Below are 18,512 nucleotides of genomic sequence, written 5' to 3'. Positions count from 1 at the left end.
TTGAAACGACCCTCCCCGACTGGAGCCAGTGCCTTCACAGCCCTGATGTGGGCGGGTGACGAATTGAGAGCATTTCAGGGAACTTTCTGTTTCCTGGTTCTCAAATAGGCACACTGCTGCTCCCTTTCGCTTCCCTCTCCTGTTCTTCCTGTTGGGGCTGTGCATGCCCCAGCTTGCTTGGGATTGGAGCTGCTCCTTGGAAGACAGCCTGGGACATCCTAGTACCAGGAAACCCAGACACCAGGTAGCTGGGTGAGCAGTCAGGCCTGGCTGCGTTTGGGTGAGTGAAGGTCTGAAGGGTGCACAGTTCCTCCACGTCGGCTCAGTCAGCGGACTGGTGAAACGCGACTTCCCCCAAGCCATAAGGGCTGTTGTGCGAGTCCCATGGTCTGCTGAGAGCAGACAGCACGCCCAGATCTCCAGTGCAGAGGGCCCCTCTGACAAAAGGTTGCCGCGTACCTTGCAGTGTGGCAACCTCCAGAGGCCCTGTTAGCTCTGCAGTGCATGGCTGGAGCATCGCAGACCCCACAGAAAGCGAGTGAGTTGTTCAAGAGGGACGTAAAGTCCCAAGGGTAGAGGGGGTCCCTTAGCAGTGAGGACGCAATCACAGGGTGACCGGCACTGTAGTACTAGCTCTTGCAGGACACAAGCTAGGGAATGCGCTGGTGGCATAAGGGTTCATAATGCGGAGTCTCAGGGCCACGGTTCTCTTGTGATGCCCTCAGGGCCCGGTGGTATTCCACCGTTAAATACACATTTAATTGTGTGCTGGGATCTGATACAACTGCCATTCTGGCTAATTGCAGAGGAGCATCTGAATAGGGCTGCTGGTGGTGTTTAAAGAAGATTCAATCAAAGATTAGGCAGTGCCAGAGCATCTCGGCCACCCCACTCAGTGGAGGCTTATGGCTGCATTGCAAACACTAATTAATTGAGCCTTGTAAACACTACTGTAAGGAGGGTAAATATTGGCAGGTGCTGTTGTTCTGGGAGGGAAGAGCAACACTGGGATTGGAGGCCAGGCTGTGGAGCCAGAAGTGCCAGGCTACCCCGGGGTGCCTCCTGCTACAGGGATCCCCTTGCTCTGCCTGTCACATAGCTGTTGGTCCCCATTGCAGGGTCCTCTCTTAGGGATGCAAACACCGGTCTTGATGATGAGACCATCTTCATGCCTGCCTGTTGAACCCAGGTGTCTCTCATCGGGTTCTTGCTCTGTGAGAGAGGACAGGTCAGCTTACTGTCTCCTGTGAGCATGGGTAGCTTTTGGGACAACCATCTGTCCCAAAGGGGAGTTGCAGGACAGGCAGGGACACTGCTGCCCTCTGCTCACCAGGGCAGGCAGCTTGATGGCATGGCCTTGGGTTTAACCATCATCTGTGTCATGCAGAAACCACACAGTGGCAGACGGTCTCTGTTGGGGAGGAGGGGATGGTGTGGTCTGGGGTTGAGGCAGAATGAGTGCAAAGGGGGCAGAGCTACTGTACCAGGGTAATGCCAGCACTAACAAGCAGTCCTGCTGATCCCAGTGGCTCTGGGGCACTGCTGTCCCCTCCCAGGGAGCCCTTCTGGCCTCCAGCTCCGTGCTCTGCCTTGCTCTCCCCTCCATGCCTAGGGAGCTGCAGTGAGTTGAGGCTCCCCTGGGTGCTGCTCCTGGGGACAGGAAAGAGGAAGTCTGGCAGAGAAGGCAAAAAGGGACAGTTTTAGGTTACTGGAGACCTCCCATCACCCATTCCTGTAATGTCTGGCAGTGTCCCCTCAAAGTACCAGCTCCTGGAATCCCATGACAGAGGAACTAGTCACAGGGACAGCTTTGAAAATATGACCCATGTGCAGTTGTTGCATACATCCAGCGTCCAGACTCTTAGGCACTCTGGCTCTGGTCAGTCCTGGAGGACTGTATGAGCAGAGGGTGGGCTCTCCTCCTTCCTCAGCCCTGCCTGGTGAGGTGCCCAGTGCACCATCTCCCCAGGTCCTATCCTTCCAGCATGCCACTAAACGGCATTTTGACTCCTGCCAACTCTTCCAAGGTTCATCCGTGCTCCCTCTGTGGGGCTGCTCTTAATGCAAGAGGAGTGGGATTGGGGAGCCTCCTCCAGGGAGCAAGAGGCATCATCTTCATAGCATCTGGGATAGAAGCAGGGCTGTCCTAGGGTTGGACTCTCCTGGAGTGATGCAAAAAACAGCCAGTGCCCAGGGTGCAGCCAGCAGGCAAGGGGTATCATTACTATCGCTGTTTGGCACTGGTGAGACCCATCTGGACATGGGGCAGCCCTGGTTCTGAGCACTTCAGCCAGTGCCAGAGGTGCTGGGGCTGCACCTGCCCAGGCAGAAGCTGTGGAAAGCACTTCTGCCCTCACACCGGCTGCAGGGAGAAAGCCTGTGTGTGGGCATGCGGCTGGCCAACCGTGCTGTAGGGGAGCTGGGAGGTAGGCACTGCTGTCATGTGACGGGGCGAAGGCTGGAGATCCCACGTAGCCCCCTGTGTGGTGGCTATGCTGGCTTTATGGCCCCTCTGTGTGCCACGTGCTGGCCATGATGCCAGATTTGGCATCCCTGGACATCCCATCCCACATACATCCAGCTCAGTGTGATCCCCATAGTGTCCCACCCTGCTGCTCTGGGCAGTATTTTACTCCTGGACACAGGACTGTAAAGGAACAGCATCGCTGGAGGGTCTTTGTTGGGGCTGAGGGCTCCCTGGAGCTCGGGAAAGGGCTGCACTGCAGGAGCTCATGCATTTCTGTGGTCTCTGTGCAGAAAAGTGTGAAGGAGGGGCTGTTGCTGAAGCAGACGAGCTCCTTCCAGAGGTGGAAGAGGCGATACTTCAAGCTGCGGGGCAGGACGCTGTATTATGCCAAGGACTCCAAGGTAGGCTGGGCACCCTCTGCGTGCTGAGCGCTGGAGGCTGCCAGGACTCACCTCTGGGAATTGGGGGTGGTGCAGCGGCCGCTGGAAGGGGGATCGAACCCTGCACTTGCAGGATGCTGAGCGGTAGGGTGTGACCCTGAAGGTCCAGGCATGGCCTTGAAAATCCTGGCTTGCAGAGCAGACGTCTGGGATGAACAAGCACTTCTCACAGTGTGGGTGTCCCCATGCAAGGAATTGCACAGAGTGATGCAGCTGGTGAGAGCATAAAAGAGCTCATATCCTTGATCTTTGACCTCCCACCCACAGTAGGGGTGCAAGAGCAAGATGTTGGGCTGCACTGATGGCAGTGGCTGGATGCCTGTGTTGAGAGAGCAAGGATGTGGCCAGTGAGGAGACCACGGGTGTCCCTGGGCAGCCAGTTGATCTGGCTGTACACCCTCTGACCATGCATGTCTGCCTACAGACATGTAGTCTGGTGCCTGCCTTTGCCCCAGTGCTGTGGGAAGGGAGGCTTTGCTGCCCATAATTTTGGACTCTGGGACCTGCCACTGTCTCCAAGGCTGAGAGCTGGGCTCTGATTTCTCCTCTGCAGTCTCTGATCTTCGATGAGGTGGACTTATCTGATGCCAGTGTGGCGGAGACCAGCACTAAGAACATCAACAACAGCTTCACGGTGAGGATGTCACAGGGCATCTGCCATGCTGCTGCACCCTGACTGCAGCACCTGGCCCATGGAGAGGCTCCGCAGCTCCATGCACAAAGCCATGGCACATGGGGCAGCCCCCCGGTGTGGTGACATGACCCTCATCTCCTATGCTATTAGAGTGGGCAGTGAAGCTGGAGGTGGCATGAGTCATGGGATGCTGGTGCATGACTGTGCTACATCCATGGGATTTGCTGGGGGGCCATGCAGGGGCCTGACTCATTGTGTGGTGGCTTTGCAAAGAGACACAGGGGCCTGGCTTTTCTAGGTGATCACGCCTTTCCGGAAGCTCATCTTATGTGCAGAGAACCGCAAGGAGATGGAAGACTGGATAAGTGCCCTGAAGTCTGTCCAGAAGTGGGAAATCCATGAGGTGAAGGAGGTCATGAGCACATGAGTGGCCGTATCGGTGATGATCCATGGGGCAGGAAGCTGCTCAGGGGATGTAGGATTACCTGGATAGGCAGGACCATGCCATGTGGCTAGAGTGCCTAGCCAAAGAGCTCCAAGGAGCTGATGCACCAGATCAGGGTGAGCTCCACCAGTGTGTCCAACTCTCTGGCCTCCTGGGCTCTGTCTGCTCCCCTTCTGGGGCTTGGACAACCTGTCATCAGGTCCAGACCTGTAGGAGGAAGAGATGGGAGTGGGAATGGGAGCATTTGGGGGAGTTGGGACAGGCAAAGCCCACCCAGTTCTGGCCAGTCCTTAGGGAGTTCTCTGAGCCAGGGGGTAAGGAGGGAAGGAGTGTCTGCATGGGGCTGTCTGGGGGTCCCGTAACACCTGCCCAGTGCCTTGGACGTGGCCCTGGGACTGATGGGTCAGGCCTCTGCCCCGGTAGGCCACCCAGTTCAACATGGAGCACTTCTCGGGCATGCACAACTGGTACGCCTGCTCCCATGCCAGGCCCACCTTCTGCAACGTGTGCCGCGAAGCCCTCTCAGGTGTTACCTCCCATGGCCTCTCTTGTGAAGGTAAGCATCATCAGCCAGCTGGTGGGAGTCAGGGCCTGCTGTGGGGTGGGCTGGGACCAGAGTGGGGCTGACCCTCTCCAGCCAGGAGAGGCCGATGGCTCACTTGGACCTGGAGTGATGCAGGGTGATATCCATGGCCAGATTTGCTGGGAAGGAGCTGTTTCCAGCCTCAGGGGCTTGGGGCCCAGGGGAGCACATCCCCTGGGGGACCATCCCTACTCCTCACCCACTCTTCATCCCAGTCTGCAAGTTCAAGGCCCACAAGCGCTGTGCAGTGAGAGCCACCAACAACTGCAAGTGGACAACCCTGGCCTCCATCGGCACAGAAATCATCGAGGATGAGGACGGGGTAAGCACCTCTGCTCCGTGTCAGGGAGCCAGTGCAGTGGATCCGGGCAGAACAGAAGAGCCAGTGTTGGAGCACCTGCCACAAGTGGCCTTTTACTGTCTGAACAAGGAGCAGGGCTAGTCCTGGCACCGTGGTGTCCCCTGCCCTCTGAGGCCTCTGGGTCTGACACTGGGGGGACCTTGTCCAGGGTGGTATGCAGGGGACACTGTTTTCCAAGCAGGACCATCTTTGAATGCTTGCTGGTCACTCTCTTACTCTACCGCAGGCTCTGGCATCTGCAAGAGGCTAGGCAGGCATGGATGAGAGGAGGCATAAGACCTTCCAGTACTGATTTGCTAGCTAAAACTATTGGACATCCCCTACCCTCCTTTCCCCAATGCCTGGAGGAAAGGGGTCACCCATGGCACTGTTCCCTGGGCACACAGGGAACTGGCATGGGACATTGGTGGCTGACTGCCCCTCTTTGCAGGTGGCGATGCCCCACCAGTGGCTGGAAGGGAACCTGCCCGTCAGTGCACGCTGTGCTGTATGTGACCGGACCTGCGGGAGCGTCCGGAGGCTGCAGGACTGGCGGTGTCTCTGGTGCAAGGCCATTGTAAGGACGTACCCCACTGGTGCCTCTCACCCTGGCAGCAGCAATGTCCCTATTGCTTGTCTGCCTCGAACAGCTTTGTGCACCCTGGCCCATGGCAATCCAGGGCACAGCTGCGGGCTGGTTGGGGTCTCTGTGTGAGGCCCCTGGAGCTCTCATGGGCTATTGGCTGAGCAAAGACTTGGCAAGACTTTGGGAAGAATGGCCTCAGTGTGAGCTCTGCGTCAGGCACCGGAAGAGCTGGAGCTGAGACTAGATCTGGCCTCCTTCTCCCAGCCGTGGTGCTTGTCAGTCACTAAAAAATCAGCCACTAAAAAGTTAGTGCTCCTTCTGGTTGCATCCCTGGGGAAACCAAGGCTTGGTGGGAAGTGATCAACAAAGCCAGGGGTTGTGATGCTGGGTCCTCTCGCTTCTGCCACAGCTCATGCACATGTCCTGTACCCTCAGGTTCACAGTGCTTGCAAGGAGCAATTTGGGAAGAGATGCCCCCTGGGCCAGTACAAGGTTTCTATCATCCCACCAACTGCCTTGAACAGCATCGATTCAGATGGTGAGTCGTGGAGGAGGGAATGGCTGTGGATGCAGGGGGCAGGTACTTCTCTTGGGCTGTTTGAGACAAGGTCTCTTGAGTCCTGTGAACTCCAGCTCCTCCTCCACTGTCTTTGGGCTATCGCGACACTGTGTTTGCTTTCCTGCACAGCACCAGCAGCACTGTGGTCAGTAGGTTCCAGAGTCAATGTCCATCCCTGCAGCACCCTCAGCTGAACTTTGTTTATTGCAATGTGCTCTGACCCAGGGCTGAAGCAGTGCCATGCTCTGGGTGGTACTTCTTCCCCAAGTATTGCTATAGTGGCTCCTGCCAAGCCTGCCCCTCATGGTGGCCATGGTCACGGTCAATGCCCACTCTTGCTCTGGGCTGTCATTCCCCTCCTGCACCTGCTGCGGGCTTGAGACACCACATGCTTGCTTAGTCCTCTCTATACACCCTTTATGCGGTTTCCCACCCCTTCCCCTGGTATAGCTGCCAAGAGTCTTTGCCCCTCTCCTTTGCCACAGGCTCCACAGGCGTGCAGGTGCCTCTGCTCTCTGTGACCTGCCCTGTCCCCTGGCCAGGGTCTACGGTGCAGTTTAAGGTGCGTGCCCCAAGCCCCATCTCTGCCTGCAGTGGCTGCCCCAGATGGATGGCTGTTGAGCTGTTCATCTCACAGAGCCAAGCGAGAGCTTTGCTTGGGTTCTTTCTCTGTTTCCGAACCTTTGCTGGTTTTTCTCTAACACGGAGCACAGCCTCCCCAATGGGTCCAGGTGGCTGTGAGATGCTGGGAGTAGAATTGCTCTCCTTGCCCCGACCTCACAGTGGTAGAGAGAAGCAATACCTGGCCCAGGGAGACTCCCTCCTCCTTCTCCCTCCCCCTCTCTGGAGGGGTCCAGCTGGCCTCCGCTGAGCAAAATCTGTTCTTCTCCTCCAGATATTTCTTTCCTTGTTCTTTAATGATTTTCGCCGCTTCCCTCAGCCGGTAGCTCATCTGCTTCTCGTTACTCATCAGGATGCTGTCAGGGTAACCATCACGCGGCTTCTTTTCAGTCGTAAGAGACCTGTCTCCTTGGGGCTCTGCCCCTATTAGCGTTGCTGCTCCCTGCCTCCCATGGCAGCCTGGTTCCACGAGGCCAGCGGTGGCTCCGGCAGCTGTGCCTCTGGAGCCACGGCCCGTCTCTGGTGGGCCATGGCTGGCAGACCCTGGTTGGGCTCTCCCGCAGCAGCGGATAAGCCTGCGAGGCTGCGGCGCTCCCCCTCCTCCTCCCCGCTGTGATTTCTCCCCCGCTGTACATGTGCGATCGGCAGCAGGCTCTTCCGCTCCCAGCCCACACACTGACTCAGCAGCCCCCAGTGTTTTGGTTCTCAGATCCGCTCCGGTTTTTCCTGGGTGGCAGCAGGTACCTGGGCCAGGCAGAAGCACCAGCTGGCCCATGGCGGGCCATGGCGATGCTGCTACGCGTGCGCCAGCACCTACTGGGAGCTCTCTCAGCCACCTCCGAAAGCCACCCGGCTTGTGGTGGGGTGGCTGCACCAGGGCTCCTGCAGGCTCCACAGCTTCCAACCTCCCCTCACTGGGTGCTCCCTCGGTAGTCCAGGTGCATGGATGGCAGTGAGGGGCTGGGGGCTTCAATACAGTAGGATTGCGAGGGTCCCACTAAAGGAGCCTGGGGGAGAAGATGCCCCAGCAGGGCTGAAGGAAGGAGCTCAGCACTGCATTCACGGAAGGCCAGGACGAAGTTGTGGCAGTATTTGCAGATACTGCAGTGCCGCGGCTAGTGATTATGTAGCCACGCAGCTTGCAAACTCTCCCAGCCGCTGCGAAGGGAGAGACCAGACAGGCAGGATGTGTCTAGATTACCAAACGCCTGAGGTCTCTGCACAAAAGCTGTAGTGGTGGCTAGTGCAGGAGGAGCGCATTAGGGGTCAGCCTGGGCATGCACAAGCCACATGCTCGGAGCCACAGGTGGTTCAGGACTTGTGGACGCGGCAGCGGCACAAGTGTGGGAGTGTCCCCGAGTCAGGACACTAGCCGTGGAGGGCCGCATCCCCGGGCGCCGTGGATGGGACACGGGACAAGGTGTGCCACAGCCGGCTGCAGGCTTCAGGCCAGCTATTGATTCTCCTCTGCCTCAGGCACTTTTCATCCCCCATCTAATTTCTTTAAAATCACTGTGCTGGCTGCCAAGCCTCCTTAGGCCTCTGCGTCATTCACCTCCACTCTGCCAGATCTCTTGCACAAGCATGCAGCAGAGCTGGGGGTGACAGTACACCTTCCTGTGGAGGAAGCTGTCCTGGGAGAGCTGGAGTGGCTAGTCCTCAGTGGGTACCAGTGGGCTGCAGGCTATCACCTGTGGTCGTGCTTTCTGCCAGTGCCACCCTGGGATGCGCTGCTGGGTCAGAGCGTGCCCTGCTCTTTTTTTTTTTTTTTTTTTTTTTTGGGGGGGGGGTCTAGGTTGGTCTTGGTTGATTGTTGTCACAGGGAGGAATTGGCCATCCTGTGCTCACCATCACCTCTGTCCTCATCAGAGAAGCAGCCCATGCCCCGGTTTCACCTCAGTGACTTGCTTAGGTCCCTGCTCCATCACTGCCTCTGCAGGCACAAACTTGGATCTACCCCTCGTGCCAGCCTGGAACAGCCTTGGCTCTCCCCCTAGCCTTACTCCCATTCCAATCCCCATTCCCATCCACATCCACATCCCTATTCCTTTCTTCATTCCCATCTCAATCCCCATTCCTTTCCCCGTCTGCATTTGTATCCCCATTCCCATCTCTGTCTCCATTCCTTTCCCCATCCCACTGCTATCACCATTACCATCTTTACCCCGTTCCAATCCCCTCCCCATCTCTGTCTCCACACCCATCTCAATCCTCATCTCCATTCCCTTCTGCATCCTCATTCCTATTCCCAGCTCCATCTCCATTCCCATCCATTGCCATCTCTCAGCTCATTCTTCATTCTTCCCCTCGCCATCTCCTGAGCATCCTAATTGCCATTTGTTCATCCTTCTTTCTCGACCCCAGCAGCCTGCAGATTGGGCACAGCACAGTCCAGGTGTCTGTGTGGCTTCTGGTTTCCTAAGGTCTTTCCTTTAGTGTCCTCGGGGAGAGAAGAGCCAGGGATGGAGACACTGCTTGGGGCTCATGTATGTGGGGTCACTACAGGTTTCTGGAAGGCCACCTGCCCCTCATCCTGCTCCAGCCCACTCCTGGCCTTTGTCAACTCCAAAAGTGGGGACAACCAGGGCGTCAAGTTTCTGCGCAAGTTCAAGCAGTTCCTCAACCCAGCCCAAGTCTTCGACCTCATGAATGGGGGCCCGCACCTTGGGTAAGCGCCAGCCTAGGCGCTCACTCTCCTGCCAGGCTTGGGGGGGGAGGGGGTTGCATCAGCAGAGGCCCCACGCAAGAGGATGATGCAGCCCCAAGCCCCCTCTCTCCTGCCCCTGGCCAGGCTCCGGCTCTTCCAGAAGTTTTCCACCTTCCGGATCCTGGTGTGTGGGGGAGACGGCAGCGTGGGCTGGGTCCTCTCTGAAATCGATGCCCTTGGCCTACACAAGCAAGTGAGCGGAAGCGTGGCTGCATGGCATCAACACGGCATGGGGCTGGGCAAGCTGGCTGTATCCCAGCCTTTTCCTTAACAGCAGCACCCATGGGGTAATGGGGTGACAGCCAGCCCCCTTCTGCATGCCCACGGTGCTGCAAACTCCTGGCGTGGTTAGGGTGCTTGGGTGCAAGGGACATTAAGTGGGTGCTTGGTTAACATGGACCTCAGCTTCAGAGCTAGAGGTGTAACAGGTGGTTCCTACCACCCCTTGGTGTGGGTGCCCAGAGCTGGACCTGCTGCAGTCCCCCAGTTTGCTCAGAGCACCCTGGGCCTTTTCCTGCAGTGCCAGCTGGGTGTCCTACCCTTGGGGACTGGCAACGACCTGGCACGGGTGCTGGGCTGGGGCAGCCTGTGTGACGATGACACCCAGCTGCTGCAGATCCTAGAGAAGCTGGAAAGGGCCACCACAAAGATGTTGGACAGGTTAGTATCGTGTGGGGCACTGGAGCTCCTACAGGGCTGAGGCAGAAGCATCTCTACTCACCACTTGGCAGTGTCATCTGCTATATCTCTCAGTCACCCTCCTACCCTCTCTACCTGCCTGCACGTCCCAGGCTTTTGCCCCTATCAGGGCACCCAGGATGGGCAAGGAGGTGGCTGGGATGGGTGACAGCTAGTGGTGGTCTCTGCTTGGCAGGTGGAGTGTGTTGACCTACGAGGCACCCAAGCAGTCTCCCCCAGCCATGAAGGAAGAGGAGAATGGAGACTCCAACATCCAGGTAGGCCAGTCTAGGGGGCAGAGGGCTATGTGTGAAAAAAGGCCAATGCCCTTTCAAGCTGTGAGTTGAGATGGGGGGCACTTGCAGTAGGCTCACATGTGTGAAAGAGAAGATGCAACCCCTACAGATGCCATGCCTGGGGTCCTTGGGATATCGAGGTGGCAGAGGGGCTACCAGCTGGTTGGGCACAGTGAAACAAGTCTGGCAAGTCTCAGCTCAGCACACACAGAGCCCTCCCTCTGCGCTGGAATGCGCTTTGCCATCTGCCAAGGTGCAGGGTAGCTCAGAGATGTGGAGCTGGCCTGCAAAGTAGGAGAGTCAGGGGCTATTTTTGAGTCTTTCATATACTCCCTCACTATCTGTGTGCCTCAGTTTCCCTCCTGGTGTGTCCTGCAAGGGCTAAGCAGGCAGAGTATGCCCTCTGTCCAACAGCATGAGTACCATGTGCCTGCCTTTGGGGCTAGAGGGGTTGGGCTGGGGAGGGTTGTTTTCATCTTTGGTCCAGGGTGGGCTGGACATGTCTCCACTCCGGATTGGGGCACCCTGGGGGGTAGCACAGCCCCAGCAGTGACCCCTGTCTTCCCAGGCCCAGATCTCCCACTACGCCGACTCCGTCGCCTTCCACTTGGCCAAGATCCTGGAGTCCGACAAGCACTCGGTGGTGATCTCATCTGCAAAGTAAGGGGTGTGGGTGCCCAACCCCACCCAAGGGTGCTGAGCCCCCTCAGAATCAGATTAATCCCCAGATTGCCAGCCGCGGATGCCAGGCTAACTGCCTGATATCTTGGCGCTTCAGCACTGACACAAGGGAGGCTCAGCGCAATGGTCCCCCAAGGGATGGCACCCATGTCCAGCCAGCCGGGCTGTGCCCCTACTGCCATCCTGCCCCTTTCCTTGGCAGGTTCCTGTGTGGCACCGTGAATGACTTTGTGGCTGAGGTCGGCAGGGCTTATAAGAGAGCTACCGAGAACAAGCAGGAGGCTGAGCTGATGGCACGGAAGGTGGGTTGGGTGACAGGAGATGGGCCCCACATGCTGGGGGCATGACCCCAGACCGGTGGAGAAGCCAGCTAGACATGTCATGGTACCTTGTGCTCTTGATGTGCATGGCACACGTGCATGTCATGCTGGCAGCAGGCAGCAGTGTGGGATGGTGTGAGCAGTGGGCATCCCGCAGTGCGCCATGCTGAACGAGAAGCTGGACTCACTGGTGCGGGAGCTGAACGACGAGGCTCAAGCCATCACGGTCCCTGAGGGAATGTCCCAGGCCACGCTGGCTGATGCCAAGGACCACGACAAAGAAAGTGGCTTCAACCCCAGCCCTGTGCCCCGCATTTTCAAATCCAAGGAGCAACTCATGTTGCGGGCAAACAGCCTCAAGAAAGCCCTGCGGCAAATCATTGAGCAAGCAGAGAAAGGTGAGGAGGTGGTGAGGGTCCTGAACCCAAGGCAGACATGACAGTCTGGGCCCTGCCTGGTGCTGGTCCTGGCACTGAGCCTGTGTGAGAGAAGAATATGGCTGCAGTTGTTTCTCGCAGTGCCGGGTAAGGCAGCACCAGAGCCTGGGAGGCTGCACTTGGGCACAGAGGGGCAAGCACCCAGGAGAGAGCAGACCTGTGGGTGCGGGCGGGCGGACTGCCCCGAACATGCGGTGATACCTATGTTTCCGCCCAGCTGTGGATGAGCAGAACAAGCAGACCCAAGCCTACTGTGGCACCATGGGCCCCACCAAGAAGGACAGCTCGGAGGAGTACAACAAGGAGACGGAGAGGCTCAGTAAGGCTCTAACTGGGCAAGTTGTGTGCGGGGCATTGAGGTGGCACCTGACTGAGTCTTGGGATGGGATGGGCTCCAGGAGGTCAGTATAAGAGCAAATTTACTAGCTGCCTCCTCTATTGCTTTGGTCAGGTTCACGGCGGGAGACAGTGACCTCTGCAACCTCCTCCATCATCCTCGACAGGCCTGATACCTTCAGCACTTTGCAGTTCCCTGAAGACCCCAGTGCCCTGTGAGTCAAAGGCTGGCCCCTCCACAGGGCTCTTGGGCTGTCCATACATGCCCCTCATGCAGCGGGGAGCACAAGTGGGCAGTCCAGTGGTCATCTTTAACCACTGGCCCGTGCTTCCTCTGAGAACAGAACTGCACTCAGGCATCCTCCACGTAGTGTCACAGGTGCCCCCTGCCCCAAGCCCTCCCTGGCACTGCAGTGCCAAAGTGCCAGCCCTCTCCTGGTGATGTGAGCCAGCGCCTGCTGCATTTCATGCTGGCAACCTCCTGGCCAGTATCTTGTAGATGCTGAAGTTGAGAGCACTGGATCCCCTCCAGCCAGGTCCTAGGTGCTCAGTGGGTGTCACAAAAGGGGGACCAAAGTGGCCACAGCTAGTAGGTCTCTGCCAGGGTAGAGCTTTTCTGTGCCTGGTACTGGCAGCCCTTTCCTGGTCCACACCAAAACCCCTCCCCTTGCTCACGTTGCAACACTGGCTATTTTTATTCTGCTCCCATTTCCCAGTTCCACCCCAGCAATCACCCATGTATGGCTCTCTTCCAACCCGCCTTCCCTGTCTGCTGCTTTCAGCCAATTCTCTGAGAAATGTGTTATGAATAACTACTTCGGCATCGGCCTGGATGCGAAGATCTCCCTGGAGTTCAACAACAAACGAGATGAGCATCCCAAGAAATGCAGGTTGGCTGATCCCCCAGCAAAAATGCTGGCATAGTCTCCTCTCAGATCTCTGATTTGGGGGCTCCCAAACCAAAGGGACTGTCTGGATCCCAGGAACCAGGAGGTCAGCTCAGGGCTGCACCCAGAGCTAGTGTGCTGGTGCATAAGCACCTCTGGATGCAGATGGTGACACACTCACCCTGGGAAGGGGAAGGATTGCTGTGAGACTCCTGCTATGGAGGCCCATGGGGCCTGGGGTAAACCCTTGCTGGATCCGAGTGTGCACTGGAGGTGCTCAGCAGGGTTTACTTTTGCACCTAGATGGGTGAGATCCTGCCATGGCAGCACAGAACTGGGTTTTTAGCAAGCCTGGATGCCAAGCACTGCATCCTGCATCTCCTAGAAGGTGCCAGGCAGCATCTGTCCTGAAAACAGGGAAACTGAGGTACAGAGCAGGAATGTGCTGGGTCTAATCTCATTTGGAGTCCAAGCCTGAAAGGGAACTGAAAAGCTGGTTCCTGCCCTGTCCCTTTCCTCCAGTGCCTGAAACAATGCTGGGGTGATTCAGTCCTTGGTTTTGGGTGCCTGAGCTGTCAAGGCTGCTGGGCTCTGGCTGCAAAGGGGGCAGCGAACTGCTGCCCTTGGCAAGGCTGTGCTATTACTGGCTGCAGACCAGGGTAGGCAGTGTGGTAGCCCCCATGGATTGAGGTGCAGGGTGCAGGATCCACGTTCCAGACCATGTGGTTTGGTGCATTGCCCCATGGAGGGAGCACAAGCTGCTCCAAGGCAGAGGAGACCCTGCTGCCCCTCTCAACTTGCCCGTTCTGCCCCTGCAGTAGTCGCACCAAGAATATGATGTGGTATGGGGTGCTGGGCACGAAGGAGCTTCTGCAGCGCACCTACAAGAACCTGGAGCAGCGAGTGCAGCTGGAGGTATGTGGGCAAGCGGAACTGTGCCCCAGCAAGCGAGGCTATGGGGGCGGCTGTGTGGGCAGGGAGGGCTGGCAGGGGCTGGCATCTTCCAGGCTCGGCCTTCTCTTCCAGTGTGACGGAGTGCCCATCTCCTTGCCCAGCCTGCAGGGAATTGCTGTCCTCAACATCCCCAGCTATGCTGGAGGCATCAACTTCTGGGGAGGCACCAAAGAGGACAATGTGAGTGTGAGTGCTGTGGGATAGAGAAGAGGGCATGGGTTGCCCTTCCTGTGACCCTGGAGATCTTGTGATCCGCAGGGTGGGCAGAGATCTGGGATCTTCCTGCCTTGGCCATGTGTTCCAAGGGTAGTTGGTATGGAGGGAGGGGATGGGTCCCAAAATACTTGGGCCTGACCCCAGCTTGGGGGTCTCAGTTGTGCTGGTCCCCCACAGAACTTTGGGGCTCCATCCTTTGATGACAAGAAACTGGAGGTGGTGGCCGTCTTTGGCAGCATCCAGATGGCTGTGTCGCGAGTCATCAATCTCCAGCACCACCGCATAGCTCAGGTAGGGTCTGATGGGGCCAGCAGGGAAAAGGACTCTTTGTGGCCTATGTGTGCCCACAGTGACACAAATGAGCAGGGCTGAGGCACTGTGCGGTGCCAGAAAGCTTTGGAACACCTCAGCTCCAGTGCCCCAGAGGTCCTGTGGGTGGTGGGGTCTGCTGAGCTTCTGGTCTTGTGGCTGGCACCTAAAGGTCACAGGTGGTGGCAGGAGACTGTTCAGCCTCAGCACAGATGCTGAACCAAGCAGAACCCCACAGCAGGCAGTGCCAGCCTTATGATGCCAGCCCCAAGCTGTCTGACCCACAGTGCCGCATGGTGAAGATCACGATCCGGGGAGATGAGGGTGTCCCAGTGCAAGTAGATGGAGAAGCCTGGATCCAGCCCCCAGGAATCATCAAGATCCAGCACAAGAACCGAGCCCAGATGCTGACAAGAGATCGGGTGAGATTTGCCCTCCGGCCTGTCCAGGGGGCTCGGGGCTAGCCCTGCTCTGGGTTGGGCCTGGACCAGATGTCCACAGGACCTCCAGGAAAAGCCCTTCTGCCTTCGTTTGGCCCCACTTGCCATGCATGGGACCATGTTCCCATTCACCATCTGTCTCACTCTGTCCCAGAAGCACCTACATCTTTGGGACAGGATCAGCTGTTGGCATGCTGAGGCCTGGGGTCCTGGTAGCCTGTGAAGCCGGGCTGTTCTGGGGCAAGGGAAGTCTAGCTGGCACCCTGAGGCCTGCCTCTTCCCGCAGGCATTTGAAAACACCCTCAAGTCCTGGGAGGACAAGCAGAAAGGGGAGAGCTACCGAGCAGCCACCCGGCCCCGACTCAGCTCCCAGCAGTCCATGGAGTACCTGACAGATGAGGAGGCTGCCCTCTTGCTGCAGGTCTCGCAGGTTGCCGAGACCCTCATTGCTAGGTCAGGCTGTGGGTATCGGGGTGTGCGTACGGAGGCTTTACTGCAGACATCGAGTGCGCTGGGTCGGATGCGGCGCTGCAAGCACTGAGAGCTGCAAGGGAGGGAGGCGTCACTGCAGGCACATGGTGTATGGGGGAGAGAGATGCTTTGCCTGCCTAATGTCCCCCTAAATCTCCCGGATCCCTCTCTGCTGGGCCATGAAGGTTGCAGAGCTGGGCTCCCTTGCCCTGCTCAGCTACCTGGGGAGGTGGGGTATGCATCCACTTCCAGTGCTCATGGGATGTCTGTCCAGCCCTTCTCCCTGCAGCTGGGGCTGAAAGATCCCATAAGCTGTGACTTGTCTCGCCCACAGGATCCATGAGGCCGCCAAGGCTCACAAAGCTATGGAGCAGGAGCTAGCGCATGCAGTCAACACTAGCTCAATGGCGTTGAGTGAGACTCTGTCCAACAAGGCCGCTGGCAGCCCGGAGGTGAGTTGGGGCTGTGGGGAGAAGGGCTGGACCCCTGGCCCTACCAGCCTTGGGCCCAGGTGCTCAGGAATCCTGCCTTCTTCCAGTTTCTCAGCAGGAATGCCGCTGTGGAGGTGGTGCTGAGCATCAAGGCACTGTATACTGAGACCAGGGCGTTCCTAGAAGGGAAGGCGGTGAGTGCAGGGTCAGATAACACCCCAAGCCCCCCAGTGGAGGGATCCTTGCTGGAGCAGGGTACCGAGCCCCTGGCCAGTGCCCCAGCGCATGGCAGAGGGGCTGGGGACGGTCCCTGTCCCCCGCAGCTGGACTCACCACAGGAGGAGGAGGCACTGCAGGGTCCTCTGAGCGTGCTTGGCCAGGAGCTGCAGAGGCTGCTAGACATCCACTGGCTGTCCCCCATCACCCACTCTGCTGAGGAGGTGGGTGCGTGGCAGTTGAGGGGGCTCAGCCTCCAAGGCCACACTGGATGGAGGACCATCCGGCTCCTGCTCCCTCTCCACAACGCTCCCATCCCTCTTCCTCATAGGAGAACGTTGGAACAGCTAACAAGGGCAGCTTCAAGCTTCGCCTCAACATCCCCAAGCCCAGGAAAGATAAAGACAAGGTGCCAAAGCAGAAATCCAACAGCATCCTCCCAGGTAAAGGGGGTCTTACACCAGGGTGGGAGAAGGGAGCTTGAACTGTCCTGGCCATCAATCCTGTATGCAAGGGTTGAGGGGCTGAGTCTCTTCAGATAGGCTCAGACCAGGTGGCCTGGGGACCCTAGACCCCTCAGTGAAGGGTCAATCAGATGTCTTGATTCTAGCAGCAGAGAGATGATTCCACCAGCCGTAAGGGTTAGTGATTGGACAACTAGCAGGAGAAGGTCAGCCTTGTCTTGCTGGCACATTATGGGGTATCTGCCATGCATCAACTCATCCTACTGCTGCTCTACCACTAGCTCAGGCTGCTCCAGGCCTGGGCTTGCCGCAGAGGGAGCATAGCATGCTACCCCAAGGAGGCTGGCAGAACCCTCCCAGCCATACAGGGGTGCCACAAGATCACATTTGTCGCTAGCAGCCCCTTGGAGCTTAACTTTTCCCCCCAATGTATGTGCAGAGCCCCCCAGCACCATAACTCCACCACCTCCGCTACAGGTGGGAGAAAAGTGGGTTCTGGTAAAGCTCATGCCAGCCCCATGGGTAAGCCCCTGCTCCACAGCTGTGGGCCTTGTTGAAGTGGAGAAAGGCAAAGTTAAAAATACAGATGCTTTGTAAGTAAACTAAGAAGAGGAGAAATCTTCTCTCCAACCTGAGCTGCCTGTGACCTCAGGCCAAAGCTGGGCTGGGAGATGGTGCCTGTTGCTTGTCTTGCTTCAGCCAGCTGCATCCAGCTGCCTCCAGCAGGGCTCACTGGACATCTGTGGTTTTCCTCCCTGCTAGCAGACAAATGGGGCTCCGAGGAGGTGGCAGCTTGGCTGGAGGCACTCGGTTTAGGGGAATACAGAGACATTTTTGTCCGTCATGACATCCAGGGCTCAGAGTTGATCCTGCTGGAGAGGAGAGACCTGAAGGTACAAGACACCTCATCCCCCCCCCCAATAAAGGATTCCCAGCCTGGGAAGCACCTGTACCCCAGCTCACTCCTCTTCCTCCCCTCCCTCAGCCAGGCATGGGGATGTTATGGGAAGGCATGCACTTCTCCTGCTCCCCAGCACAAAGTGCTGCAGGGCTCACCTGGCATGGCTTGCACTTGCTTGCATGTGGGCAGCAGCTGGAAGCGGGAGGACTCCTGCTTTGGGATCACTGGCTTGCAAAATGCTGCTGTCCCCCTGCATCTGGGCATGGAGGGATGCTTGGAGGGAGATGCTTACATGGAAGATGAAAGGCTCCTGGTAAGGCTCTCTGCTTGCACAGGAAAATGCTTGCAAAGGGGGTGAAGGACTCCTGCTGTACCCTCTGGCTGCATGGGGAAGTGCTTGCAAGCAGGACAAGAAGTTCCCAGTAAACGTGGCAGCAGGTCACTTTAGGGCTTGACCACACTCTCGCGCAGGGAGCCGGGTTTTATAGCCTTTCCTTTCTGCCCCTCCATTTCCCTGGTCAGGGGAAACCTGAGCCAAGGGCTCATACTACAAGAAAGCCAACCTACTTTTCTCCTCCCTACAGGACCTGGGGATCACCAAAGTGGGCCACATGAAGAGAATCCTCCAGGCCATTAAGGAGCTCAGCAGTGTGCCCTAGAGTGAGGGCTCAGCATGGCAGCCAAACCTGTGCGCTGGGCCCCTGTCTCAGGACCTCTAGCCCCTAGGGACTGGTGCCCAGGGGCTGGGTACCAGAAGGGGGGAGCCCAGATCCCCAGCGTGCCCCATGTGTGTGGAGCATTCCTGCTTGCCTTGCTTTGTCTGTTCGTCCCCCAGCATCCCTGGAGCTGCTGCTTCTTCCCAAGCCTATGGGGCTGGAGACACTAAAGTGGAGATGCAGTCCAGTAGGCGATGCAGCACGCCTGTTCGGCCCACAGTAGGGTCACTACGGGAACCAGAGGGCCTGGGCCACTGTACGTAGGCCCAAGCTGGGGCCAAAGCAAAGACCCCCTCCCCCCCGCCACCTCCTTGATGTGGGTATTTAAGCTGTGTAAATACTTGGAGAAGAGATATTTATTGCTGCTGCTTGTGTAG

The 18,512-nt window shown here is 57.7% G+C and overlaps 1 protein-coding gene across 4 annotated transcripts; it reads left to right on the top strand.

Moving 5' to 3' along the window:
* Positions 1–3,103: 3,103 nt before the first annotated feature.
* Positions 3,104–18,479, top strand: DGKK (diacylglycerol kinase kappa). Of its 4 annotated transcripts, XM_062585055.1 has the most exons (28): positions 3,104–3,123; positions 3,461–3,541; positions 3,840–3,944; positions 4,410–4,542; positions 4,785–4,891; positions 5,361–5,486; positions 5,931–6,033; positions 9,181–9,343; positions 9,467–9,575; positions 9,903–10,042; positions 10,257–10,338; positions 10,925–11,016; positions 11,240–11,339; positions 11,515–11,755; positions 12,012–12,113; positions 12,246–12,345; positions 12,913–13,020; positions 13,836–13,932; positions 14,044–14,151; positions 14,365–14,478; positions 14,784–14,918; positions 15,223–15,389; positions 15,742–15,859; positions 15,946–16,032; positions 16,162–16,278; positions 16,386–16,497; positions 17,281–17,411; positions 18,004–18,479. In XM_062585055.1, the coding sequence occupies exons 1-28, from the start codon at positions 3,115–3,117 to the stop codon at positions 18,076–18,078; spliced, it is 3,162 nt and encodes a 1,053-aa protein (XP_062441039.1). In that variant the 5' UTR covers positions 3,104–3,114; the 3' UTR covers positions 18,079–18,479. The 4 variants fall into 4 exon arrangements, with proteins under 4 accessions (XP_062441039.1, XP_062441038.1, XP_062441037.1 ...); XM_062585054.1 differs by having other exon boundaries at positions 15,946–16,278; positions 17,284–17,411; XM_062585053.1 differs by having other exon boundaries at positions 15,946–16,278.
* The last annotated feature ends 33 nt before the right edge of the window (positions 18,480–18,512 follow it).

This window comes from Rhea pennata, chromosome 11 (assembly GCF_028389875.1).
Source record: "Rhea pennata isolate bPtePen1 chromosome 11, bPtePen1.pri, whole genome shotgun sequence".
Lineage (NCBI taxonomy): Eukaryota > Metazoa > Chordata > Aves > Rheiformes > Rheidae > Rhea > Rhea pennata.
Note: the sequence above shows the minus strand (reverse complement) of the source record. Positions and strands in the feature narration are given on the sequence as shown.

Coding starts and splice junctions, on each gene's coding strand:
- DGKK (XM_062585053.1), top strand. Junction 11,017..11,239: donor GTGGTGATCTCATCTGCAAA/GTAAGGGGTGTG, acceptor TTTCCTTGGCAG/GTTCCTGTGTGGCACCGTGA. Junction 12,346..12,912: donor CCTGAAGACCCCAGTGCCCT/GTGAGTCAAAGG, acceptor TGCTGCTTTCAG/CCAATTCTCTGAGAAATGTG.